This window comes from Candida pseudojiufengensis, assembly GCF_024610245.1.
Source record: "Candida pseudojiufengensis strain CBS 10847 chromosome Unknown scaffold13, whole genome shotgun sequence".
NCBI classification, from domain to species: Eukaryota; Fungi; Ascomycota; class Pichiomycetes; order Serinales; family Debaryomycetaceae; genus Lodderomyces; species Lodderomyces pseudojiufengensis.
Genome location: NW_026261537.1, coordinates 267547 through 294943, shown reverse-complemented (window position 1 = coordinate 294943; position 27397 = coordinate 267547). Strand labels below are relative to the sequence as shown.

At 27.2% G+C, this 27397-nt stretch overlaps 10 protein-coding genes across 10 annotated transcripts; 6 read left to right on the top strand and 4 right to left on the bottom strand. All coding sequences in view use genetic code 12, as the record gives it.

Moving 5' to 3' along the window:
• Positions 1 to 616: 616 nt before the first annotated feature.
• On the top strand, positions 617 to 2344 carry CLB2 (B-type cyclin; the record flags this gene model as incomplete). The annotated part of the gene is made up of 1 exon (XM_051759476.1): positions 617 to 2344. The coding sequence occupies one exon, from the start codon at positions 617 to 619 to the stop codon at positions 2342 to 2344; it is 1728 nt and encodes a 575-aa protein (XP_051612849.1).
• A 1579-nt stretch (positions 2345 to 3923) lies between these two features.
• On the top strand, positions 3924 to 6545 carry ESC4 (Esc4p; the record flags this gene model as incomplete). Its single annotated transcript, XM_051759475.1, has 1 exon — positions 3924 to 6545. The coding sequence occupies one exon, from the start codon at positions 3924 to 3926 to the stop codon at positions 6543 to 6545; it is 2622 nt and encodes an 873-aa protein (XP_051612848.1).
• A 209-nt stretch (positions 6546 to 6754) lies between these two features.
• On the bottom strand, positions 6755 to 8350 carry KGF55_004557 (epsin; the record flags this gene model as incomplete). Its single annotated transcript, XM_051759474.1, has 1 exon — positions 6755 to 8350. The coding sequence occupies one exon, from the start codon at positions 8348 to 8350 to the stop codon at positions 6755 to 6757; it is 1596 nt and encodes a 531-aa protein (XP_051612847.1).
• A 929-nt stretch (positions 8351 to 9279) lies between these two features.
• KGF55_004556 (uncharacterized protein) lies at positions 9280 to 11460 on the bottom strand (the record flags this gene model as incomplete). Its single annotated transcript, XM_051759472.1, has 1 exon — positions 9280 to 11460. The coding sequence occupies one exon, from the start codon at positions 11458 to 11460 to the stop codon at positions 9280 to 9282; it is 2181 nt and encodes a 726-aa protein (XP_051612846.1).
• Positions 11461 to 13716: 2256 nt separating this feature from the next.
• Positions 13717 to 15984, top strand: MNN24 (Mnn24p; the record flags this gene model as incomplete). The annotated part of the gene is made up of 1 exon (XM_051759471.1): positions 13717 to 15984. One exon carries the CDS (start codon positions 13717 to 13719, stop codon positions 15982 to 15984), a length of 2268 nt encoding a protein of 755 aa, XP_051612845.1.
• A 1033-nt stretch (positions 15985 to 17017) lies between these two features.
• KGF55_004554 (proteasome regulatory particle lid subunit) lies at positions 17018 to 18244 on the top strand (the record flags this gene model as incomplete). Its single annotated transcript, XM_051759470.1, has 1 exon — positions 17018 to 18244. One exon carries the CDS (start codon positions 17018 to 17020, stop codon positions 18242 to 18244), a length of 1227 nt encoding a protein of 408 aa, XP_051612844.1.
• A 257-nt stretch (positions 18245 to 18501) lies between these two features.
• On the top strand, positions 18502 to 20250 carry KGF55_004553 (uncharacterized protein; the record flags this gene model as incomplete). The annotated part of the gene is made up of 1 exon (XM_051759469.1): positions 18502 to 20250. One exon carries the CDS (start codon positions 18502 to 18504, stop codon positions 20248 to 20250), a length of 1749 nt encoding a protein of 582 aa, XP_051612843.1.
• A 718-nt stretch (positions 20251 to 20968) lies between these two features.
• On the top strand, positions 20969 to 23779 carry SIR2 (Sir2p; the record flags this gene model as incomplete). Its single annotated transcript, XM_051759468.1, has 1 exon — positions 20969 to 23779. One exon carries the CDS (start codon positions 20969 to 20971, stop codon positions 23777 to 23779), a length of 2811 nt encoding a protein of 936 aa, XP_051612842.1.
• A 103-nt stretch (positions 23780 to 23882) lies between these two features.
• On the bottom strand, positions 23883 to 25661 carry SNX4 (Snx4p; the record flags this gene model as incomplete). The annotated part of the gene is made up of 1 exon (XM_051759467.1): positions 23883 to 25661. The coding sequence occupies one exon, from the start codon at positions 25659 to 25661 to the stop codon at positions 23883 to 23885; it is 1779 nt and encodes a 592-aa protein (XP_051612841.1).
• A 283-nt stretch (positions 25662 to 25944) lies between these two features.
• Positions 25945 to 27321, bottom strand: DCW1 (putative mannan endo-1,6-alpha-mannosidase; the record flags this gene model as incomplete). Its single annotated transcript, XM_051759466.1, has 1 exon — positions 25945 to 27321. The coding sequence occupies one exon, from the start codon at positions 27319 to 27321 to the stop codon at positions 25945 to 25947; it is 1377 nt and encodes a 458-aa protein (XP_051612840.1).
• Positions 27322 to 27397: the final 76 nt, after the last annotated feature.

Here is a 27397-nt window from a genome sequence, read left to right as displayed (position 1 = left end):
GGGAGCGAGCATAACACTAAAATCAAATAATTTTATTACCAAAGGAGATATAAATTAAATAAATACAAAATAGCAAGAAACACAATACAAATAATAAGAATAATAATTATACAAAAATACAAAACTAACATCAAAAATTAGTAAAAATTGATTCATTTAATATTATAATTTCAAAATATCAAATCAAATTTCATTTTCATCTTCTTAATTCAAATCAAAATCAGAGATAGATTTAGTTCCTTATCTTTAATATTATACAAAAAAATCAATTAGATATATCGTTAAAAACCAACTACTTATACAACCATACAACTTTGAAACTTTGAACGGATCAAACTTTTCTAACGAACCATCACTATCAATAACATTTGTATGAATCAAATTTAATATATCACTAAACTTAAACTTTAATAGCATATATCTTGTATCATTAATATAATCTTAATTCACATAAAAGTATATTATTTAATCTTTCAACAAAGCACCATTTTAATTCATAATTAACACCAATTTCCACATTAATCACCTAATTTTTGATCCATATATTGAAATTTGACAAAGATTTCAACATCATATAGATTTCATTACACATTTTAAATCACATTAATAACATAATATGCCACCAATTTCTGTCAATTCATCGAATAATGAAAATGAGTATAGACTATCAAGAGCAAAATTACAACAAAATAACCTACTTCAACAGCAGCAGCAGCAGCAACAACAACTACAACAACAACAGAATAATCTTTCTAGTGACCCAAAAGTAATATCTTATAGTTTAAATACATCACAATTAGCTCATAATTCTTTAACATCATCATCACAAGGTCCAATGGAAACTTCAACTCAAGAAGAAAATATTCCACCAAATCATCATGCGTTTGCAACATCAACTACAACAACTTCAAAAATAACTACAGAAATCAATAATAATAGAAATACTTCTAAATTTACAACTACAAAACAATCATCAAAAACTAAATTAACGCGTCAATATTTAGGTGATGTATCAAATCAATATCAAACTACGATTAGTCAATCTCAACAACAAAGTCTACAACAGCAACAGCAACAACAACAGCAGCAGCAGTCACAACAACAACAACAACTACAACAATCCACTAATCAACAAAAGAAAAGAAAACCATTCGGAGGTGATTTCAATCCATTGAATAAATCAATAACATCAACAAAATCAATACCTATAGCATCTGATTCAAAACATAAAGAAAATCTTTTAGTACCTTCAAGATTACCACAAAAGAGACAAGCAACAGAATCATCAACAAATTTAGTTGAAAAATTAAAAATTCAACCAAATCCACATCATCATAATCTTGCCAACTCAACATCAGTAGTATCATCAAACCAAATCACAAATAACGTAGAAAACAACAATAGCACTCTAAATAATTTAAATTTAACTCATAAAAAATCAAAATTAATAGATTATGAATGGCAAGATTTAGATGAAGAAGATCATGATGATCCATTAATGGCAAGTGAATATGTAAATGAAATTTTTTCATATTTTTATGAATTAGAAATTAGAATGTTACCAGATTCAAAATATTTATTTAAACAAAAAAATTTAAAACCTAAAATGAGATCTATATTAGTTGATTGGTTAGTTGAAATGCATTTAAAATTTAGATTATTACCTGAGAGTTTATTTTTAGCAATAAATATAATGGATAGATTTATGTCTATTGAAATTGTTCAAATTGATAAATTACAATTATTAGCAACTGGATCATTATTTATTGCTGCAAAATATGAAGAAGTATTTTCTCCTTCTATAAAGAATTATTCATTTTTTACTGATGGTTCATATACAGAAGAAGAAATTTTACAAGCTGAAAAATATATTTTAACAATATTAAATTTTGATTTAAATTATCCAAATCCAATGAATTTTTTAAGAAGAATTTCAAAAGCTGATGATTATGATGTTCAATCAAGAACTTTGGGGAAATATCTTTTAGAAATTACCATAATTGATTATAAATTCATTGGTATAAAACCTTCCTTATGTTGTGCATCAGCAATGTATTTATCAAGATTAATATTGGGTAAAAAACCAGTATGGAATGGTAATTTAATTCATTATAGTGGAGGTTATAGAATTAAAGATATGAAAAATGTTATTGAATTAATTTATCAATATCTTTTATCACCAATTGAACATGATGAATTTTTTAAAAAATATTCAATGAGAAAATTTATGAAATCAAGTATATTATGTAGAAATTGGAGTAAAAAATTTCAATTTGAAGGTAAAGATTTATTTGATGAAAAATTATCTACTCATCGTTTAATGATTGAAGAAGATGATGAATAATTGAATAAATTAGAATGAAGGGAAAGTAATGATGAAGGAGGGGGGTAGAGAGACTCAATGATGTTTTAATGTGTTTGCTTTTTTACTATTTAATGATGCTATGACTTTTAAATTTTTATTGTTCGATTTTGATTTGACTTTATAAAAAGTTTTTTTAATATATACTAACTATAATACTAATATATATATCTAATACTTATAATCTATATACAAAAAACTATCAATAGTCTATATAAATTATTGTCTTCTTCGAATTTTGGATTCTTTAAGATTTGATTCGTGATAATTTGATTTTGATTATACATAATGAGTTTAATCACATTCATCGAATATATGTTTATTGATTGATTGAAACCTTTTCCATGTCTGTTGCTCACACAATCTACGTATAACCGAGATCTTGCCAGTTCAACAAACCCTAACTTACCTAAAAATGGATCTCTTGAAAGCTTTTAAATCAGCCATATATTATATCTGGTTTAATTATTAATCTTTAAAACAAATTGCTCTTTGGTGGTTACTTCAAGAAATCAACTTCAACAATTTGTTGTAAATTAAGTTCTAAATGCTTCTCGTAGCTTGTTGAACCTAATCTGATAAGCCTTCATTTGTCAGATTTGGAAATAAATTTCTTCCCCCACCTCATTCATGTATATCTTCACAATTTATTGATTCAAATACCAATCGCTGTCCATGAATATCACAAGATGGTAGAAAACATGCATCACAAATCTGACAAATATTGAAGTCGTATCAAACATTCGGATCAAAAAGCTATAAAAACAGTGAGAACTTGTCTTTCTCCATATGGTTGAAGTTAGTCCTTCGAGAAGCCAACCGAACAATGAGCATTAATTTCAAAAACTCTGAGTAAAGCCAAAAACAAATGTCCAGCCAATTGAGTATAGACCCAATCTAGTCCATGGTTTAATTGAGTAAATCAAATCTGATTATAAGTCCATTTTAAATATCAACTTCTATAGTTGATTGATTATTGGTGTCACTTTCCTGTGAAATTTCTTTAAACGGACTGCAACAATTCGCATGCAGATGTCCCTAACCCGAACAATTATAACAACACGTATTCCATATTGATGAAGTCCCTGGTATGAACAGATCTGACTTATTGTCTATTTTTAAAGTTTCTCCTAATTGTTGCTCATATCTGATTGATTCAGTTGACTTGAACGAACTCGCCATATTGTAGTGTGGTCTATGCAAAATTTGATCAAGCCAACTGAGTCAAATAGATATACGAATGATTGTGGTACGAGTGGATGTAATCACTGCCTCTCACCCTATAAATTTTTTTCAATCAAAACTTATATTCTTGTTGAAATTACCCAACCATCTTTAATTTTCCGATGAAGATTCAATCAGTCACGATATCTACCGCTACCAAAATTAAGTCGCGTATATTAAATTCATTAGGCTACGCGTGTAATATTTTTAATTCAATAGAAAATGTAAATATTCTATTCATTTTATTTTACAACCAGTATTGAAATTATTTACAACACGAGATTATCATAGCTACTACCACTATTACCACTACCAACTACTACCACAAACCACTAAAATGTTCCAAGGTTCAACTTTCCTTATCATCAAATCATTAGATTTATCAGATGAATTAGCAGAAGATATTAAAATAAAATTAAAAACTTATTATGCAACTAAAATATATATAAAAGATGAATTTGATAATTCAAAAAATTATATGAATCCACCAATTATAACTCATATAATAACAAGTTCATTAGAATTTATAGAATATCAACAAGCTAGAAAATCAATGATTCCAATTATAACTCCAAATTGGTTATATAATTCATTACAAGAAAAACGTCAATTATCAATAAAATCTTTTAATCCTGATCCTTCTTATTTTTTTAAAAATTGTTTTATATGTTGTGCTGATAATTTACCACCTGGAGATAAAGAATTAATTTATGCTGGTATAAAAGCATTTGGAGGTAATTATCTTGATATTTTAAGTAAATATACTACACATTTAATAACACTGGATATGACTAATGAAAAAGCTGTAATTGCATCAACAATAATTGTTGATAAAGATAGTAAAGATCCAATAACAAATTTAAAATTAGTATTACCTCATTGGATTGATCATTGTATAACAATGGGTAAAAAATTAGATGAAGAAAAATATTTATTACCTGAATCTGATTCTTTTGATTTAAGTAATAATGAAATGTATTTTGGAGATTTATCAATTGATTTTAAAAAAGATGAATTATTGTTGAAAGATTCAATTCCATCTGATATAGCCTCCTCATCAACTAATCAAATTGATTTCTTTAAAAATAAAAAAATCCATATAAGTAAAGATTTTAATTTATCTCAAAGATTAAATAATTCAATAAAATACCTTATTGAAAAACATGGTGGTATAATTGTATCACAATTTAATGAAGATGAAATTGATATATATTTAGGTAAATATCGATCTGGAGAAGCATACTTTAAAAGTAGATTAAATAAAAGAATTATAATTGGAAATTTACAATGGTTTTATTCAATATTAGTTACTAAAAATTGGACATTACCATTAAATTCAAATATTCTTTATTATCCAATACCTTCATCTCCCATAGAATCATTTAAAAATCTTAAAATTTCAATAACAAATTATAGTGGAGATTCAAGATCTTATTTATCAAAATTAATAACTTTAATGGGTGGAAATTTTACAAAAACTTTAACAAGAGAAAATCATTATTTAATTTGTGGTAAACCAGAAGGTAAAAAATATGAAGCTGCATTAAATAAATGGGTTGATTCAAATAATAATCCAGAAGTTCAAATAGTTAATCATTTTTGGTTAGAAGATTGTTTTATAAAATGGGAAAAATTAAATGATAAAGATGAAAAATATAGAAATTTTAGTAAAATTGAGGATTTAGGGTTGGAGCCATTAGTTGGTAGAGTTACTTTAGATGATGAAGATTTAGATTTAACTGAAAATTTAAGTAATGAAACTGGAAATATTGATGATAGTATGAGTGAAGATGAAGCTACTCAATCAAAAAACAAACATATATTATCTAGTATAAAGAATGAAGATAAAGATGATCAATTTTTAAATGAACAAGAAAAACAACCGGCTTCTTCTTCACCTTCAGTAGATGAAGTCATAAGTATAATGTCTCCAATAAATGGAACACCAAATAAAACAGATATAACAGAAGATATAATTTCACCAAAAACTCCCAAAAACAACGATAATAATAATAAAGATCTTTTTACATTACCAAATTCAATATCTCGTTATGGAGGTAGATCAGCTGCAAAAAAAGCAGCAGCAAAATTACATGATAATATGACTGATTTAAATAATTATTTAGAAATTTCAAAAAGTAAACAAAAAATGAAAAATTATATGGAACAATTAGATCAATCAAATATAAATAAGAAAAGAAAATCTGATGAAGATGAAGAAACTACAAAAGTTAAAGAAGAAACTTTGTCAAAAGATCAAATAAAACGTCCTAAAACTGATGAATGTGATATTATTGCAATTATGACAGGTTGTGAATCAGAAATTGAATTAACTAAAACTCAAACAATGAAATTACAATCCATGGGTATAAAAATAATAACAGATTTATCAAAAAATATTCCTAATACATTAATAGCTCCAAAAATATTAAGAACTGAAAAATTTTTAAGAAGTTTGAGTAAAGTCTCCAAAATAATTCATCCAAATTATCTTATTGATATATTAGATAATTTTGAAAATAACAACATATTACATCAATTTAATATTGATGATTATTCATTAGATAAAATAAATTTAACAACTAACAAGGAATTAGGTATTAGACACATATCAACAATTTTAAATAATTCAAATAAAGGTAAAATTTTCTCACAAATTTCATTAAATTTAAGTGAAAATTTAAATGGTGGGATAGATGTTATATCAACAATTTTAAAAGATCATGGATTAAAAAATTATAAAGAAATTAAATCAAATTCATCAAATTTTAAAAAATCTCAATTTATAAGCTCACCTAATGATGAAAAAATTATATTAATTGCAAATAAGAAAAAAGATCATAAATTAATTACAAGTTTTAAAAATTCTATACAAAATGGTATAATATTAAATTGGGATTGGTGTGTAAAATCAATTTTTTCAATGAAATTAAAAGAATTTAAAGAATTTGAAATTTAAGTGAAGTATATACTAAATATAATAATGGTAAAAAGTAAAGTATAAAGTATTTTATTAATATACATATCATATCTTATTTAAAATAACAATGTAGAGATAAAACTAAATAAAAAAAAAAATCTATCTATACGAACTAAATATTTTATGTTCTGTTTTCTGAAATATTGAAAATGGTAATACAATAACTTTTTTGAAAATTTGGTAGTGGTTCAAATATCTATTAAACTTGGACCATCATTATTTCTTTGTTGTTGATATTGTTGAGTAGGTTGATTTGGAGCATTTCCAAATCCATAACCTGTATAAGCTGAATTTAATTGATATTGTTGTTGCTGTGGTAGATGTTGTTGTTGTTGTTGTTGCTGCTGTGGTGGTGGTTGTTGTTGTTGAGATTGATATCCTACACCAGTATTTAAAAATGGATTTCCAGTAGCATTTGAACTTAACCTGTGTTGTTCATTTCCAACTTGTTTATATCCTGTACCACTTGAATTTATAAAATTTTGAGTTTTTGTATGATGATGAGAAATTCTTGAAGCACCTGTATTACCAAATGTATCTAATCCTGTACCTTGTGATAATAAATCATTTAATTCATGAGTTTCATTAAATCTTGATCCTGATGTATTTTGTTGTTTTAATGGAGCTGTTGGTTGTGTATAAAATTGCGGTTGTTGTTGTTGTTGTTGTGGTGGTGCTTGTTGTTGAGCTTGTTCTTCTGCTAAATCATTTAATGTTTGTTGATGTGGTTTGTTATTATTGTTGTTATTTGAATCATTGCCTATAGCAAATGGATTATTTGATCCAGTTTTTAAAGGTTGTAATTGATCTGCTGGTTGATTCTGACCATAATTAAAACCAGTAAATTGATTTGGTTGATATTGAGGTTGTTGTTGTTGTTGGTAGTAGTTTTGATTATAAAATCCTGTATCCATTGGATTCTGTATTGGATTTCCAAACATATCATATTGTTGTTGATATTGATTTGGATCTTGTTGATAATATTGTTGTGTTTGTTGTGGTTGTTGTTGATAATAACCTGTAAAATATTGTTGTTGATATTGAGGTTCTTCATTTAAATCTAATAAATTATTATTATTATTTTGTTTTCTCATTTCTTCTTCTTCTAATGATAATTTTATAGCAGCTTCTAAATCTGGATCATTTTCAGCTTCTCTTAATCTATTTTGATCTTCTTCAGCTGTAAGTCTTGATAATTCTAATGCTCTTTGTAAATCTTCATCATATGGCTCATCACGATTTCTTTCTCTTCTTCTATCTCTTCTTCTTTCTCTACGTTCATTACCACCAAAATCATCTTCATCATCATCATCATCATCATCAAAATTTCCACGTTTATTACGTTTTGCTAATAATCTTTCTTGTTTTAATCTTTCATCATCTCTTAATAAAGAAACTAATTCTTTTGCTTTAACTCTTATTATTGCACCTTGATCATTATCTGATTCATCTAAATGAATAAATTCTCTTAAAGTTTTTATAATATATATATTATCTTTTGCCCATAATACACATTTTTCTGAACCAAACCTTACTAAATAATCTAATACAGTTAATGATTTTGCAATATGTCTCCAATTTTTACCTTTATCATTAAGACGACGATCTAACATATCCATTACTTCCATAAATTCTGTTTGTGATTGATAAGTAAATGAAGCAATTTCTTCCATATCATATTTAGTTGGACCAGTTGGATCATTTGAAGTAGCATTTCTAACTAATACTTGTGAAGATGAATAACCACCAGCTACATTCTTTAATGAACGTACTATCTTAGACATTGTGTGTTACTCAGGGTTTGTTAAGTCAATTGATGAACTTGTGTAGGTTTAATATATTCGGCAATGCGTTAATTTTCAATAGAAACTGATTAACTGATAATTCTCTTTAATCTTTTTGTTCCGAAGAAATCAGAAAGTCAGGAAAAATAAATTTGCTATAATTTCAAATCTTACCATCAACTCCTTTTATTCTAAGGCGTTGTATTTCAAACTCAATGATTGATTGAGATATATCGACTTCAATCACTAGACTATACAAATTTAACCATCAACATGTTTGTTACTTATCGAGTTGTATGTTTAATTCATTTCAACGAGTTTAATTAATAAGTAGGAATAATCTCAACAGTATTTACACGACCTCGACCATGCTTTACAACTTGAAACTTGATTTTGCAGCCATAAAAACAAATTATCTCAAATTAAACTGAGTTTATAAACTCAATTACAGTCCTAAATCGAACTATTAAAAAGTAATGTAATAAAAAAGAATACTCGAATGTATATAAGTAAAATAAAAAAAGAATCAGGTGATTTTAATCTTCCAATGAAGAGTACGAGATTCGAACTCGCGCGGTAGACATACCAACAGATTACTAAGTCTTATACGAAGGGTTTGAACCTTCTCGCCTTAAGTCTGTCACCTTAACCAACTCGGTCAACTCTCCATTTACAAATTTTTTTTAATTGTGGTTTAATATGTTGATGCATTTTGGGCCCTAAAAATCCAATGATCTGATCAAATATTTGGACGATATTTTGTACGAGAATTGGCGTAAATTTGAAAATCTCGACCTACGCAAAGAAAATACTACGAATATTTGTATAAATTTTATTATTATTATTGTAAATATCGTTTATTTAAAGAAATACAATCAGTAAAAAACATAATTAATCTCAACCATAAAATTTCATAATTCTCATTTTCATTATTTTATTTCAATTTCATCTATTGAATTATTATCAAAAAACGATTCTTTAAAATTAATCCAATTAATTAAATTTTCTTCAAATAACCCTCGACCATTTTTTAAATAATTAATCATTATAATTAACCATTTTTTTTCTAAATTTTTTAAAAAATTTTTAAACGTGGTTAATAACTCGCTAGTTAAATTTTTCATATCATTATTACATAATTCAATTAATTGATTTATTTTATTTAATTCTTTTTCTATATGTTGTAATTTAAATTTTAAATTTGTTGTTTGTGAAATTGTTGGAGTTAATGAATTTGAGGATGATGTTGTGGATGTTGATGAATTTGGTATTGAATTTGATTGACCATTATTTTGATTAGATTGTGATTGTGAATTTGATTGTGAATTAGATTCTTCTATTATATCTGTATTATCAACAGGTAATTGAAAATTAAATTTTTTTGGTTGATTATTTCCTCCAAATAATCCATACCATGAAGATTTTTTTGTAATTTTTTTCATTGAAATATTTTTTAATGCATTATTTAATGTTGGACTATTTAATTCTTTTAAATGATCTAATGAATTTATAATTACTGCATCTTCTTCTTCTTGAGTTTTAGCTTCTGCAAAACTTGGAGTTGGTGGTGGAGCTGAGCTTACACTACTTGACCCAAGATTATTTCCACCACTTAAATTATTAATATTTATTAATTGTTGAAATTTATTAAATTTTAATTTATAAAGTATTTTAAATTGTATAATTTTATATTTATAAAATTTAATTAAATTTAAAGAAGTTTGATGATATTGAATTAATTGATTTATTGGTTCTTGCCATTGAGGAATTAATTGATTAAAAACAAAATTTTCAAAATTTAAAAATGATTGATCCATTGTTGAACCAAATTTTTCAATACTTTCACTTAATTCATTTATATTTGAATCTTTTTTAATTTTTTGATTATAAATTTGTAATGAAAAATTATTTAAATTTCCACCTAAATCAATTAAAATATTTATTAAACCTTTGTAATCTTTTGTTGTTTTTATATCTAATTTATTTAAAATATTTAAATTTTTTATAATCTTGTGAAATTTCATTTCAAAAGTTATTAAATCTTGTGGTATACTAAATTTTAAATCTTGTTCAAAACCTTTTAATTCAAATAATTTAATTTGATCATTTAATTTAAATAATTCATCATTTATCTTTTTTAAATTTGATAAATTATCAGTTTTTGAACTTATATCAAATCCATTTACAATTGGTAATATAGAATATAAACCATTTTGATCAGCAGGATTTACAGGATTTGCTAACAACAAGTTATTTGGTAAAAAACTTATTGGAGGTTCATTTAAAGCATTATACCAACATAATTCATAATTTGGATCAAAAAATTTATGTAATAAAATACAATTTTTTAATTTTAAATCAGAATCAAATATTAAATCATTTAAAAATAATTTAAAATATCTTTTTCTCATTTCTATTATATTAATTTCATTATCACTATTTATTGAATTTAATAAATAACTTAATATGGAATGTTTTTCAGGAATTGGTGGAACAATAATTGTTGGAAATAATCTTAATAAATTATCTCTAAGTGATTTAAATTCACTATATCTTCTTTTAACAACTATTTTATTTTGAGATTTTTCTGATAATAATTGTATTGTATATACAATAATTGATGAATTTATTAATTTTTCAGAATTAATTATATCAATTTGTAAATCAGGATCATCTAATAATTGAGTAATTTTATTAGATAACCCTATAGTACTGTTTACTAATTCATTAGGATATTCATTATCACTTAATGGATTTGCTGTTGGAGATGATTGTCTTGATTTTTGTAATGTTGATTGTTGTTGTTTTAGTTGAGGGGATTGAAGTTTGTTGTCGAGTGAATTAGAATTATGATGTCGTTGTTTACCATTTTCTTTCGGCTGTTTAGGTGTATGTGGTTGTTGTTGTGGTTGTTGTAGTGGAGTTGCTGTTGATGATGTTGTTTCTTTTGTTTCAGTTGTTTCTTCTTCTTCTTCTGCTTCTAAATCTGGTGACGATGGTGATGAAGATGGTGATTGTATATTATAAGGATTATTTAATAATGAAGTATTACCATAAAATGAAGGATTATTATCTTGTTCTAAATCATAAAATAAATTATCATTTGACATTATCTTTGTCTAAGATGAGTATATCGTGTTGAGTTATATGGTTAATGCTATAGTGTGTTGTTTTCTAGTTGAATTATATGACTCTATATACAACTTATAATCAATATAAGTTGATGGTTGTCAATTCAAAATTGGTTGTAAAGTTTATATTAGTATTATTGAATTGATAACAAGAGAGAATTAAATTAAGTTTGTTATTTTGTTTAGTTAATTCTTTCCCATAATAATTATGATTTTTTTGTCTGTCTGTCTATCAGTATTAGATTAAATTGACTGACTGTCTATCAAAGTAAAGAGAATAAATACACAATTATGTTAAGGTTCTGAAAGTTCTATTCTTATCTTTTAAACAATAAATGAAGATAAACAGGAAGTTGAAAATGGAAGATTGATTATAGATGATAATACTTAACTTTAAAAGTCTCTCGTCATTCTTTACATTTTATCAAATAATTTATGTCGCGTTTTATTCTGTCAGATCCACCATTTTATTGGCATTTCTAAACAAGTAAAGATCACACTCACTAGTCATACCTAGCTTTCACTCTGATCGATATAAAAAATAACCTTGATAAATATCTATAAGTTGAAGCAAAATTCCATCGAACTTAATGTAAATATTGTCATCTTAAATGTGAATGTCACTCTTATCGTAATTGATAATTTAATGACATTGATAGCAATATAATTTTTTTTTTAAGTGAGACATCGAGAATTTGAATCGACCCCCAACTGGATCTTTTTTTTAATTGGTGCGGTACTGTTGTCAATAAGTTTATAGTTTATGTATAGATTTTTAATGCATGTTGAATTATGAAAAAAAAAAAANTTAAATACAAATAAAATATAAAAAAAAAAAAAAAAAAAAAAAAAAAAAAAAAAAAAAAGACTTGATATGGCGGTACGGATGTTTAATTATTGCCGATTGGGAGCCACTTGAAAACTGAGGTGAGAGATATTCTAAAGTAAAGTTAACCTGGGTTCAATCCATCAATGATCAATAAGTCAGATCTTGGTATCGAATAAAGATCTACTCAATCTTGTGGTAATGTTAACTGAAAAGTTGATGTGCAATTTTTATTTTTGACATTTTTCGTGTAATATTAAAATGAATTTAGTTGTACGAGATAGCCACACTCCCTAAATATTTTAATGAGAGTTATTAAAATGTCTACGAGTGATGATGAAGGTTTTCACACATTAATTAACAGAGGCTCTTAAATCAATAATTCAAGAGTTATTGGATCATGCGGAATTTTTACTGGGATAAGGATTGGAAACTAAAAAAGCCCTTATTAAAATAAATTGCTCATCTTATAGATATTGTTACTAGTAACGGATTTTACGATGATATACGGAAGTTTAAACCTTATAATAGTTATCATTGAAATTGTAAGGAACGAGCAGGATCAATAACATTTAAATAAAAACGGAATTGAAGTACGAATTAGCCTTGCGTACTTAATTTTTATTTTCTATTTACATTCTATTATTAAAATTTGTATGAGATAAACACAAATTTAGTATTAAAGTTTAGTTGTGCCTAACAACTAAAATCTTTTAATTATAATAATTACTAATACGGCATGTCAACAATTACGTTTCCCACTTATTGTTCAAATTTTTAGTCGAAAATCCTACTAATTTTTTTAAAAATGGTTAAAACTCACACGATCATTAAAAATTTTGAAAAGATCTGAAACAAAGAAAAAAGATTTGCTAAGTTTCAAATAAAAAAAAAATATAAAATTATAAACATGGAATTATCCCAAACTATTAATAGAATAGATAAACAATTTTTAATAAGTCCTAAAGATGACTGGAATGGTTTTTATCCTCTCATACAACACGTACCACCATAACTCCTTTTTCAATTTATCTCTTTTATTCTTGTCCTTTTTAAATGCTATTGTTTTTAGCTTTTTTTATTTTAACTTTGTGTTTGATTTGTTACATCATTTTATTTTGATGGAGTTTAAATTTTGTAAAATTTTCAGATTCTTTGTATGTTTTTCTATCTTATCTTTGATTCTATAAACTGTTTCTATTTCATTTCATACATTCATTACAATTTCATTTCATACATTCATTACAATTTCATTCTTTATAACACCAAAGTTGGTGTAATTTTTTTTCCAAAACTCAAAATTTTATCAAACAATTATCATACCAAACACTAGCCGTTCGCCTATACAGCAATCCTTACAAAACAAAGTAATTTCCCTTTCATCTTAAAAAAAGCTATTCCATTTTATCATGAGTTTCAAATCGTTATTTTCAAAATCAACAAATTCTTCAAAATTTAGATTAAATCAATTAATTAAAATTGGTATACTACTATTTACTATTTCAAATGTACTATTGATATTATATTATATAACTTTTGAAAATTTGTCAAATTCATCAACCTCAAACACCCAAGATTTGGATGAAATTCTACCGTCTTCATTAAAATCTTCATCTTCATCACTATCATTTAAATCCCTATTGAAATATATTAAATCTTCTTCAACTGAAAACGATGCTAAAAATAACCTTATAGATTTTTATTATGATAATACAACTAATTTATTAATAATTGAAAAAAACCATAATTTAAATGAAGATTCACCAGAATCATCAATTTCTACAAATTCTCAAGAAAATTTAATAACATATATAAATTCAGATTCAAAACAAAATTATGATTTACATTTAATTGAAGGATATAACTATCAAGATTATACAAATAATTTGAAAACCAAAATAAATTCATATTTCGAAAACTCAATATCAAAAGAATATGAAACAGAATTAAAATTTAATGAAAGCCTCAAGCAATTTTTTTTAAACTTAGTTGAAAAGCTTGAAGATTGTAAACCAAATATCGGTAGTATAAATAATAATGAACATTATTCAAATAAAATTAAAATTGAAAAATATTATCAAAATTTAAATAAATTAAGTGATGAACAAATGAAAGAAATTCCTGAAAATCAAGAATATATTCATAAATTGGGTCATATACCTGTTTTTGATGGTCATTTAAGAGAACAATATATAAATGAACCAGTAAGAACAAAAGAATATTTATCATTATTTTTACAATTGAATGATAGTGAAATAAGTTCTTTAAAACAATCTCATGAAAAATTTATAAATCTGATGCCTAATGAATGGCCAAAAGATCTCCTAATCGAAAATAATAATATAAATCAAAATCAATTTTTAAAAGGTGATGGAATAGTTTATTTAGCAGGTGGAAAATATGATCAATTAGTTCTATTATCAATAAAAATTTTAAGAAAATTAGGATCAAATTTACCAATTGAAATAATGATACCAACACAAAAAGATTATAATTTACAATTTTGTAATGAAATAATACCATCATTAAATGGGAAATGTATAATAATGAATGAATTTATACCTGATTTATTAATTAAAAATAATAAATTTGGAAGTTATTTATTAAAAAATATTGCTATTTTGCTATCATCTTTTGAAAATGTATTATATCTTGATGCTGATAATTTACCTATAAAAAATCCAGATAATTTATTTGTTAATAAACCATTTATTGATAATCATTTAATTATATGGCCAGATTTATGGAGAAGATCGACATCACCTTTATTATATGATATTGCTGATATAAAAGTAGATACAAATAATAAGGTAAGAAATTCATATTTAAATAAAAACAATGACAATGATAACGAAAAGATATCATTTCATGATTGTGAAGGATCACTTCCAGAAGCAAGTTCAGAAACAGGTCAAATTTTAATTAATAAAAAACATCATTTTAAAACATTAATATTATCATTTTTTTATAATTATTATGGACCTGAATTTTATTATCCTTTATTAAGTCAAGGAGCAGCAGGAGAAGGAGATAAAGAAAGTTTTATTTTCGCAGCTCATAGATTAAATTTATCATATTATCAAGTAAAAGAATTTAATAGAGAATTTGGTCCAATTTCTGAAAAAACTGAAAAAATTGATTTTTTTGGTATGGGACAATATGATCCAATTATAGATTATATTCAATCAAAATCTTTAGAAGAAGATGAAACTAGTACTACCAAAACAGTTAGAAATGTAATAACAAAAAGATCAAATGAAAATCAATCAAATTATAAATCTCAACCACCAACAAATTTCGCTACTAATCAAAATGATAAATCAATTTCAAATTATAATTATCATTTTTTTAAATCATCATCATTAATTTTTTTACATGCAAATTGGCCAAAATTTTTTATAAATGAATTATTTTCAAATGATAGTGGTAGAGGAACTAAGGATAAGAATGGAAATAGAAGAAGACTTTATGGAAATGAATTAAAATTGGAATTACAAAATAATAATGATAACGACAAGGATTCTGATTTTGAATTAATTATAATTAAAAATCTTTTTGAAATTTGGTGTTTACCTCCTTGGATAAATTTAATTGATGTACCTAAATCTGAATCTGATAAAAGAAAAGAAATTTGTAATAATATTAAATTACATAAAGAATTTTTAGAAAATTCATGAACAATAAGACAAATGACTTGGACCACAGATTATATGTTTAAATGAAAGAGCGATATAAGGGGTTATATAATTGAAAGGAAAATTTTATAGACAATTTTTAAGAAACAATTTATCATTACCATCTGCACGAACCTCTCTTCAAGAACAGTCATAAACAAGGACTTCTCATTATTCAAAGTTGAATCTTTGGACTTGATGTTTCGACTGCTCAATGAATTAAACTAATTTAGATCATGAATGGGGAAAAACCATATTTAAATATATATAAATATCAATGGTTGCAAAAAAAAAATTGATGGTTTCAGTTTGAATAATGAAGAGTACGAGATTCGAACTCGCGCGGTAGACATACCAACAGATTACTAAGTCTTGTACAAAGGGTTTGAACCTTCTCGTCTTAAGTCTGTCACCTTAACCAACTCGGTCAACTCTCCATTTACAAATTTTTTGAGGTTTAGACAGTATCAGTGTAGTTTTGATGCGCCCCAAAAATTTGTAGTAACTTTTTGTTTTAACTGATCTATCGACTGTTTTTAATAAGTGTTAACCCTATTAATTATCCAATTTTTCTTAAAATCCTTCATCGGTTGTAACTCTTTATACCATCAAATCAAATATCCAATTATAACATTGGTCTGGTTCTCACAATAAGTCAATCATATCATATATTTATAAAATCGATTGAGTTTAGCTTTTTTAAATATTTTTGGTTTCATCGAAATTAATAAATACCCAGGTGAAAAAATTATGAGAGCACAAAAATTTCAGAAAGCATAGTCAACAAGTAGGTATCAGTCTAGAACTACTTAAGCTCCTCACTTTTACGTGGATTCTCCATCGATAAGGTTATGCTTGATGTTGCAAAGTTTGAAGTTCTATGTGGAACAAAAGCCGCAAATATTACCATTTTTGGAACTGAGATTTGATTTTCTCTCTTGCCACCAATAGTTCGAAAATTTCAACTCAAAACTTAAGTTAACAAACTAACCAGACCATATTCCATCGATTATTCCCAAACTAAACTCAAAAAACGATGTCGGCAATGGATATAGACTCAGATATATCTACATTACTAGCTAGTATAAGGCTGGAATTAGAATCACCTGAATTAATCAATATTTTTTATCAATTAGAAGATTTTTATGAACGTAAATTATGGCATCAATTAACTCAAATATTAGATGAGTTTTATTATACATATGATCAAACACAAATCAATCAAGAATTGAAAAATAAACTTTATAGTTTATTTATTCAACAATTTCAATCCAAATTAAATTCAATTAAAGTTGTTGATTTTTTATTAGAAAGTTATCCAACAAATGAAACATTAGATAAATTAATTCAATTAAGAAAAGAATTTGTTGATAATTTAAAAAAAGAGAATAATTATAAAGATGATGAAGATCCAGAATATAAAAAATTATTAGAAAATGATGAATCATTAATTTATATTGATTTACAAATTGCTCGTTATAATTTATATCTTGAAAAATTAGAAGAAGCTGAAATTACATTATCAAGAATTGAACCAAAATTTGAAAGTTTAAATAATGAATATAATTCTAAAATAAATGCAGCATATTATTTAACAAAATGTCAATTATATAAATTAACAAAAAATTATAATGAATTTTATAAAAATGGTTTATTATATCTTTCATCAGTATCATCATTAAATCAAGATGAAAAAATTAAATTATGTTATGATTTATGTATATCGGCATTATTAGGTGATAAAGTATATAATTTTGGAGAATTAATATTACATGAAATTTTACAAGAATTTAATAATGAAAATTCAAATTATTATTGGTTATATCAATTAATTCAAAATTTAAATTCTGGAAATTTAAAAGAATTTAATAAATGGAAAATTATAGCTTTTGAAAAATCACCATTTTTGAAAAATCATGAATTATTTTTAAATCAAAAAATTATTATAATGTCTTTGCTAGAATTAATATCATTAAAATCTACAACAAATAAAAGATTAACATTCAAAGAAATTACTGAATTTACTGGAACTCCAATAAATGATGTAGAACATTTAATTATAAAATGTTTTTCATTAAAATTAATTCAAGGTTATATAAATCAAATTGATGAAATTTTAATAGTTACATGGTTACAACCAAGAATATTAAATTTAAATCAAGTTCATTCATTATATACTCATTTAGTTGATTGGGATAATAAAGTAGAACAATTGGGTAAAGTTGTATACCAAAGTGGTGGAACAGTTTGGGCAGGACTATAAATTTAGATATATTTAATCTAATGTATAAAATTATTCGACTCAAAGGACTACTCATAGTAAGTATTCTTCATAACTATTCTCTTCTTTCTCAATGATTGTAGAATATGTTAATATAATAAATTCGGATATTGCTACCAACTGGAACCAATATTTCTCGGCTTGAAAAATCAAATAATTTTGTTGATCAAACAGAATCAATAGCCTTTATAACCGTAGAGGATCAAAAGATTAATAATCAATTGAACATTAATAGCTAAATGATATTTATATCATTTTTATATTGTCTTTCCTTAGTATTGGCAAATCTAGCTAATTTCGATGATGATAGACATTCTCAAGTTTGTGCAGGAGTATATTCAAAAAAGGATTGGGGAGGATCATTAAAACCTCATATAGGATTAAATTTAAAAGAATTTAAAGATTATAAATATAATTCTAAAAATAAAGAAGAAAATAATAATCATGATGATATTTCTGTATCATATATAATATTTGAATATAAAGATCTTATAAATATTGGAGTTGATCTTGGTGATGGGAAATATAAATTTATTTGTGATGATTATGCCATAAATACTTTAAAAATATGTTCAGAAGATCAAAAAGATAATTTTATAGTCAATTCAAATCTGACAAATTCAACTATTTTAGCTTCTCAATTAAATCATTTAGGTCCAGCAGATATTCATTATCCAATAAATAGAACAGGATATTATTGTGTTTCAACTTTTTCAAAATATGATAATGATCCATCATATAAGGGAATAATAAATTTTCAAAATGCATTTGGTCAATTAAATGCTAGTGAAATACCGAAATTACCAGCTTATGGAATATTAACTTTATGTTATGCAATTGCTTTAGCATTATTTGGATTTCAATTTTTTAAAAAAAGAAAAGAAAATCAAATTTTACCTTTACAAAGATATTTATTAGCAATGTTGGGATTTTTAACTTTTGATACTTTAGTTGTTTGGTCTTATTATGATTATTTAAATAGACAAGGTAATGGAGGATTTGCAATTGCTTATATGGTTTTCATGGCTATTTGTAATGCAATAAAGATAACTTTTTCATTTTTCTTATTATTATGTATCGCTTTAGGTTATGGGGTTGTTAAATTAAAATTGAAAAAAAGAACAATGTTATATTGTAAATTATTAGCAGGGTTTAATTTTGTTTCAGCTTTGGTTTATCTTATTTTCAATTATTTAGGAGGTTCATCGAGTGCTTTAGTAAGTTCAGATAGTATTGATGAAGGAACAGCAGGGAGCTTTTTATTATTACTTCCATTAATACCAATATCAATCCTGTTATCAATATACTACATTACAATCTTATCTTCTATCAGAAAAACTACTCAAGCATTACATCAACAAAGACAAATTATTAAATTACAATTATATCAAAATTTATTTAGAATCATATTTCTTGCAATTGTTATTACTTTCCTTGGATTAACTTTAAGTTCATTTATTTATCTTAGTATGTCAACAACTGAAATGTTTGAACAACATTGGAAAAGTGCATTTTTCATTTTTGATTTTTGGCCAAGTGTTGTATTTTTTGTGGTATTTTTGATTGTTGCTTGGTTATGGAGACCAACTGAAACAAGTTATATGTTGGCAGTATCTCAACAATTATCAACAAATGCAGATGATGAGGATCCAGATTATCAACAACCGGGAGGTCATGAATTTGAATTAGACGACTTATCATTAATGAGTCATGATGATGAAGAGAACAATAATGGTGATGATGAGACATTTGTGAATAGTTCGCATAGAAATGTTGCTAGAGATAGTTTTGAAATAGCAGAAGATGATGAAATTAAAAAGAAGAAACAACAAAACCAGCCGGCGCCACCTACTTATGAAGAAGTTGATCATAACAATACCCCAAGCGAGAATGGTGAGAACGGAGGAACTTTGTTTGATTTAGGAGAAGAGGATGATAGTGATGTGGGAGAGGATGATAGATTAAAAAATGAAAGAGATAGAGATTGAGATTAATTTACATTTGGATAGTTTTTTTTTTCTATTTTTTTTTTCTTTACAATGAATGACTTGTATTTAATAGTTGATAACTTACAATTAATTTGTTTGATACTTGCTCTGTGAAATAAGTGAATGACTTTTTCAATAACCCTAATATAACAGTCAAGGTCCAAATTTGGCATGCCCTACCAAAACTACATCTTCTCTGAATTACAGACACTGCAAACGATACTGCATTGAAAATACAACATGTCATTCAGAGTTTGAAATCAGAAACAAGGTATTCAATAAAGAACATTTGTGTCGTAAACTGGTGATGATTTGAGTATAAATTAGTTCCAATGAAACTAAAATTTGACTTCCTGATAACGCGTATCTACTATTTAATTAATTTGATAAAAAACGTTGAATGAAAACACAAAAATTATTTTTTTTTCTTTTAGGCTAATCTTTTCATTCATAACAAAATTGTGAATTTCACTCATAAACCATATATCAATACTTCCGACCAACTTTACGGAGTTTTATTACTTATTGAAGTCTCAGAATTATTATAATATAGTTTTAATTCGGTTGAAACTACGGGTTATTAGTAATATTGGCAAAAATTTAATACTTTACAACAACTACAGCATACATAAATCCTATCGGTCAGCATAAGAAAAGCATTTAAAATGACATTAATATGAGTCTCACTGTTCAGAATTTTCAACGGTATCAGGAGAACATGATTTCAAGTCAAAATACTTATAGTGGCAACTCCTCAATGTCGGTGTTAGCTTTATCGAAAACACCACCAACAATAGTAAAAGAGTTGGAAAGTGAATTCATAGATGGATTTGAATTGAGTAGAAATGATGGTTGTTTATCTTGGAAAGTCCCCGCCAACTCGGTTGCCGTTGTTAAGCCACTCAAGTTGAATGAAGCAAGATTTAGTATGTTAAGTCAAAATAGTTCAAAAAAATCAAAAACTGCGAATCCACGACCCATCAACGCGTTGAACTATATTAATAATGGAACAAAAGGGAACGAGGTTGAAAACTCAGAAATTCAAAATCGAAATAATCGTATTTATCAACAAACACCAGCCATAAATCGTACCAATGTGCCAGTGAGTCACCGGGTCAATCAAGCAACTGTTCCACAGCGGAGCCCTAACTTTTCAAATGGAAGAATAAACATAGGTTCATTCTATAGACCAAAAGCTTTTTCAAAGATTCAAAAAAATACCAAGAAGTTTCGAGTATCGGATACCACCATGAAAGAAATCTTCAAACCAACAGCTGCTTCGAGCGCTCCATCATCAGTGCAAAACATCAATAAATTTCGATTGTCAGACGAAAATTTCAGCAAAATATTTGAAAACATATCTTCCACTGCCACTTTAATGACAGAAAACTCGAGTCAAGCTCCACCAGTCAATAATACCACGGGTGATTTCAATCTACAACCGATTACACCGAGCAAGAACATAGCGTTCAACATTCAACCTGCCAATCAACCAATCCTTGGAAATGTAGTCGATATAGATGTAGCTCCTAGGGACCAAACTCATTCAAAATCGCAAGAAGTAAGCGGACATGCCACGATTGATATGACTTCGAATTTGCCACACGAAGCGTCGCTTTTGAACTTAACATCTCGGGATTTGCCACAGACTCAAGCTCTGGAGTCGACTTCAGCACCAACCTCACATCATAGCTTAAATTTTCCACACGAAGCGTCGCATTTAAACTTATCAACTAAAAATTTGCCACAGACTCAAGCTTTGGAATCGATGTCAGCACACCCCTCACATGATAGCGCAATTCCTGCACAAAACACAAGCCTTGAGAATACAATCACAATCGATGATGAATTTGACCTTGACGCTATAAATTTTGATTTTGATAAACCCGATCAAAAAATCGATCTTAATGAATTTACTTTGCCGGAACTTTCAATAGTACCTCAAGTTATTGAAAGTCAAGAATGCTCACAAGAACCCGAGCGAATTACTGAAAGTCAAGAATACTCACCAGAACCAGAGCGAATCCGTTCTCCACCATTCTCAACGGTACAACCGCGTCAGGAGGAAATACGTGAGGTACAGGAATCCAAGTCTAACGTACCGAACAATCAAGAAATTGAAAGTTTATTCAAAGAATCAAATAGTAATTCCAAAGACGTCAGTCCAACCATATCTCCAACAAGACTGATAAATGACACTATACCGCTAATATCTTTATCAACACACCTTAAATCGAAGGAAGAATATACAGATCATTCAAACCAGCTACATATTTCACCGGATACGAGCGTTTCCGAGTCAGAATCAGAAGAATTAAGTCTTATGGATGCTTCAGCTCAACGAATCAAAGAGATGGAATCAGAAGTTTTGAGTGATGATTATATTGAAAATTTCGTAGCAGATAAGAAGCTTAGAAAAAGATATAAAGATAAACTAAGAGTAAAAGGAGTGGCTGGATTTTTAGAAAAACATTTAAGTGATTCAATGACCAAATTTGACATTTGTAATTTGATTTTAAATTTAGGATATCCAAAAGCTGCTATCAAAGATCATAAGTCTCAAACTATTGATGAGTTGGCAGGAATATTGATCAAGTTGTTGATGTGGGATGAAAAAGGTGATCTTTTGTCTGTCACTAAGGCATTTGAGCAGCAATATTTTTTGGATGATTTTGTTGAAGATTTGAAAACGAAGTCAAAGATAATGGTTATAACGGGAGCAGGTATCCTGACATCATTAGGTATTCCAGATTTTAGATCAAACGAGGGTCTTTATAGTAAATTGGAAAGTCTCAATTTATCAGATCCTCAAATGGTATTTGATTTGATGACTTTCAGACTTGATCCATCAATCTTTTATTCAGTTGCTCATATGATATTACCACCAGATGAAAAATTGAGTTTGTTTCATTGTTTCATTAGATTGTTACAGGATAAAAACAAATTAAGAAGATTATACACTCAAAATGTTGACAACTTAGAACTGGCGGCAGGTATTAATGAAACAAAATTGGTACAATGTCATGGATCATTTGCTAATGCTACTTGTATTACTTGTAAAAATAAAATTAATGGTAAACGTATTCATGATAGTATTCGTGGTGGTCTAATTCCTCGTTGTTTTCAATGTTGGAGAAATATAGAGAACGCACCTTTTAATCATGGTGTATACAAACCTGACATCACATTTTTTGGGGAAGATTTACCGGAGAAATTTTACAGTTGTTTGAGTAAAGATGCAATTGATTGTGACTTGGTTATAGTTGTTGGATCATCATTGAAGGTTGAACCAGTGTCGAGTATGATTGATCAAATACCTAAGAATGTGAAAAAGGTTCTCATAAATAAAGACCCAATTCCAGATAAAAATTTTGATTTAAGTTTACTTGGTTATTGTGACGATATCACAGCTTATTTGTTGAAAACTTTAGGGTCTGATTGGTTTCTTGATCACAAGGATTTTTCAGAGCATTTCAATTACAAGATTGTAGAAACTAGAGATCGCGTTATCAAAGTTTCAAAATGTTAAAAAAATCGATCTAATTTTATAGCATTACTATTCAATTCATCTCATTGTACTAATATAAATAAACTTATATAAAAGATACCACCTAATATTCTAAGAAATGAACTTATTGTATACTATTTAGTCTTTGAGTTAGTTTGATTTCAACATCAGTCCATTTATCAACTAATCCCTTATAAAATTCAATTTGTTTATCACACAAACCAATCATTGAGCCTTTTAATTCATTTTTGTTAAAATTGTCCCAATTAGGATATTCTTCTGTAATGATTTTGTTGGTAAAGTCATTAATTAATTTTGTCTGAACTTTAATTTCATTTTCCAATTGAGCCGCCTTATTTTCTAATTTTTGAATTTTGTGTTCTTTTGAAGTTGATCCTATATATGGGGTAGCTGACGTTGATATAGTGTCCTTGATTAATTGAGTAGTATTATTTACAATCCCACTTCCGCTACCACTACTATGATATGAAGATGAAGGATGACCACCGCTAGCAGTACTTAATTCATTTCTTGTTTTAATAAGATAATCTTGTAAAACTTGTAGATCAATTTTTTTATTATGTTGTAGTTCAATGAGATTGGTGAGACTTATTATGTATTTTGAGCAATCCTTCAATGACACCAAGAATGATTCATCCATATATTTATGCAACTGAGACCACGAGTTCAGGAAAAAGTCAAGCGATTCCGCAAAAACTTTAAAGTTCGAGATTACGGAACTATCCTCCTCACTTTGTATAGTGGACAATTTTAATATTTGATTTGAAAAATGAGAATAATCATTACTAAGTTCCTTGTTCTTGCGATTTAATTTGGAAAATATTCTATCCAATTTCAACAAATTCTCATAAAGTTTGTTCAATTTGTCATTTATTTCCAAAATTTCCCGATTAGTCTCCTTTTTATGCTTTGATGATGTAAGAAAATTCATCACTTTTTCAGTGATCAAATCTTCATTGACTACTTTATTCACCAAACCACCTTGTTGCTCCCCATTAACATTCAATTCTTTCAATTTCAATGATGTTGTGAAAGTATTCCAATCATTTGAATCACTTATAAACAAATGGAAAATTGACAGTTGAGATAAAAGTTTATGCTGAACAATAAACCTTAAAAATCTTTCCAATGAATGTAATCTTTTATGCACAAATTCGTGACTAAATGTATCTCCAGTCAAATATTTTATATTCAGTTTTGAAGGTAAAGGCGGAATCATTGTGGTCGGAAAATCGTTGGTAAGACTTTCATGCAAATATCTAAAATCACCATATCTTCTACGAACACTGTAGGTCACATATTGTTCATCACTATGATTATCCTTGCCCAACTTTTTAATATTTGGATTATCAGTAGTAGTGGTTACTAAGTATGAAATAAATGGTTTTGATGATGCATCCAAGTCTCGATTTGGGTTAGTTGCTGAAATTTTGATAGAATATTTATCAAAAAATGACGTATCTATTTGCTCAGCATTTGATTGTGATGGAATTTCCGCCTCATTTGAATTTGATTCATGTAAAGATTCTTGTAACTCAGGTTGTGAATTCAGACTTCTTCTTTCTTCATTGATCTTAGGCTGCTGACTAGGTTCATCTTTATTATCTGGTTGAGAAATCAATAATGAATTACTTGGATCGGAACTTTCAGCTTCATCCGTATTTTCCTGAATTATTGTATTTGATTTTTGAGCATTGTTAGCATCAGTAACTGGCACTGACAAATACTCTTCTTCAATGGGCTCTTCATCAACCGATTGAGTCTTAATATCAGGTTTAATTACCTTCGATTGATCCTCAGTAGACTCCACTTGATTGTTATTGTTTTTATTGATTTCGTCTCTATCCCAACGAACAGATGTGAATTGATCCTCTGGGTTCATTGATTAATAATGGAATTGTTTGAATAATTGAAATTGTAATGATTATATCTGATTCAACTGTAACTGATTGATGGCGAGGTGAACAAGGATTATTATCTAACTTTTTTGGTGGGGAAGTAATAACTTTATGAAGACAGATTACACATTTTTTCCCTGAATTTTTGTTTATCAGATAACAAGTTTTCGACATTGATAAACAAAAAAACCGACACCGAGTTTTCCGACATGGCAATAATTTATCAAATCTACAATACTATATTTTTATTAACCCATTCTAAATAATCTAAACAATTAACCATATAAAACACCCGATTATTGAAATTCCAATTATAGCTGTAATTACACCTGCTCCACCATAATCTTTTGTATGAAGATCAAGGGACTTAGCATTTTCTGGATGCTTTGGATAACCTAACCAAGGCATTGATTCTGGTTTTACTTCAAAATCAGACATTTTTAAAGGTGGTTTTACTACCAAATTTTGAATACATTCTAAAGCTGACATTTGTTCTCCAAGTCCATAATATGTATCCCAACCTACAGTCCAGTTCGTCCAACTCAATCCACATGTAACACCATCTGATCCTCCTGAACATGAACCTGCAGCAGCATTGGATGAATCAACTAACCATTTATGTATCCTCGGGTAGGTATCAGGAACCAATACTGATGTTAAACCCAAAAATCTTGAAAAATAAGCTTTGAAAGATCTCTGGTCATTATTACATGTATATGATGGTTGACAAGCAGCTTCATACATAACGGAACTCTCGGGATAACCATAATCTGACATATTTTTGAAAAATACTTGAGCACTATCTAACAAACTCATAGTATAATTATACCATTTTGGCTCTTCAGTATAATTATATAAATAAGCACAACCCGCCAACATCATACCTTGATTGTATGTCCATTGATATTTAGTAATAGCCGTACAATTATCATGAATTTTAACCCCGTCATATACGAACCACCAATCCCCCTCTGTCATTAAACCAACTCCATACATCCAGTCCCAAACTCTTTCTGCCCACTCAACGTATGAATCATTACCAGTGAATCTTGCTAATCTAGCAGCAATATGAAATAAACAACCATTTGAAACAGAATTTTTATAATCATATCCAGTATTCCATTGAAAAATCTGCCATCTCAAACCACCATTACAATCATCAGAATCCCATCTAGCTGTCATTGTATTGAAAACAGCCTGAGTTAAACCTAACCAACTTAATTTCTCATCATCGGGACTACTAAAATTTCTTTCAGCTGCTCCCATAGCTGCAATTCCCCAAAATCCTTGATCATCATTACCTTCGGTTGTACTTTGATTTAATGGTATATAATTCAAATCGTCACCAGTTTGATATAGTAATGCTTGTTTAATTAACGGAACTAATGTATCATTTTCAAAGAAAGCAGTATAGTCGATCAAACCTCCCCAAGCTCCGCCGGCTTCCCACCAATAATATGGCCATGTAAATTCTCCAATTGTACCTCCGTACTTAGTACCATCATAATAGTCTAATAAACCCTTTGCTATTATGTCACAACTTTCTCGTATTGACGTTTCATTATTTGTATCTAGATGTATACCATAGATGGTAGTTGTAATTGATAATAATAATATATAATAATATGATAAATAATATCTCATATTATATTTTAAGTCAAGTGATTGATTATGGTACCAACTTAAATGTAAAATGAAATGTAGTTGTGGAAAAATAGGT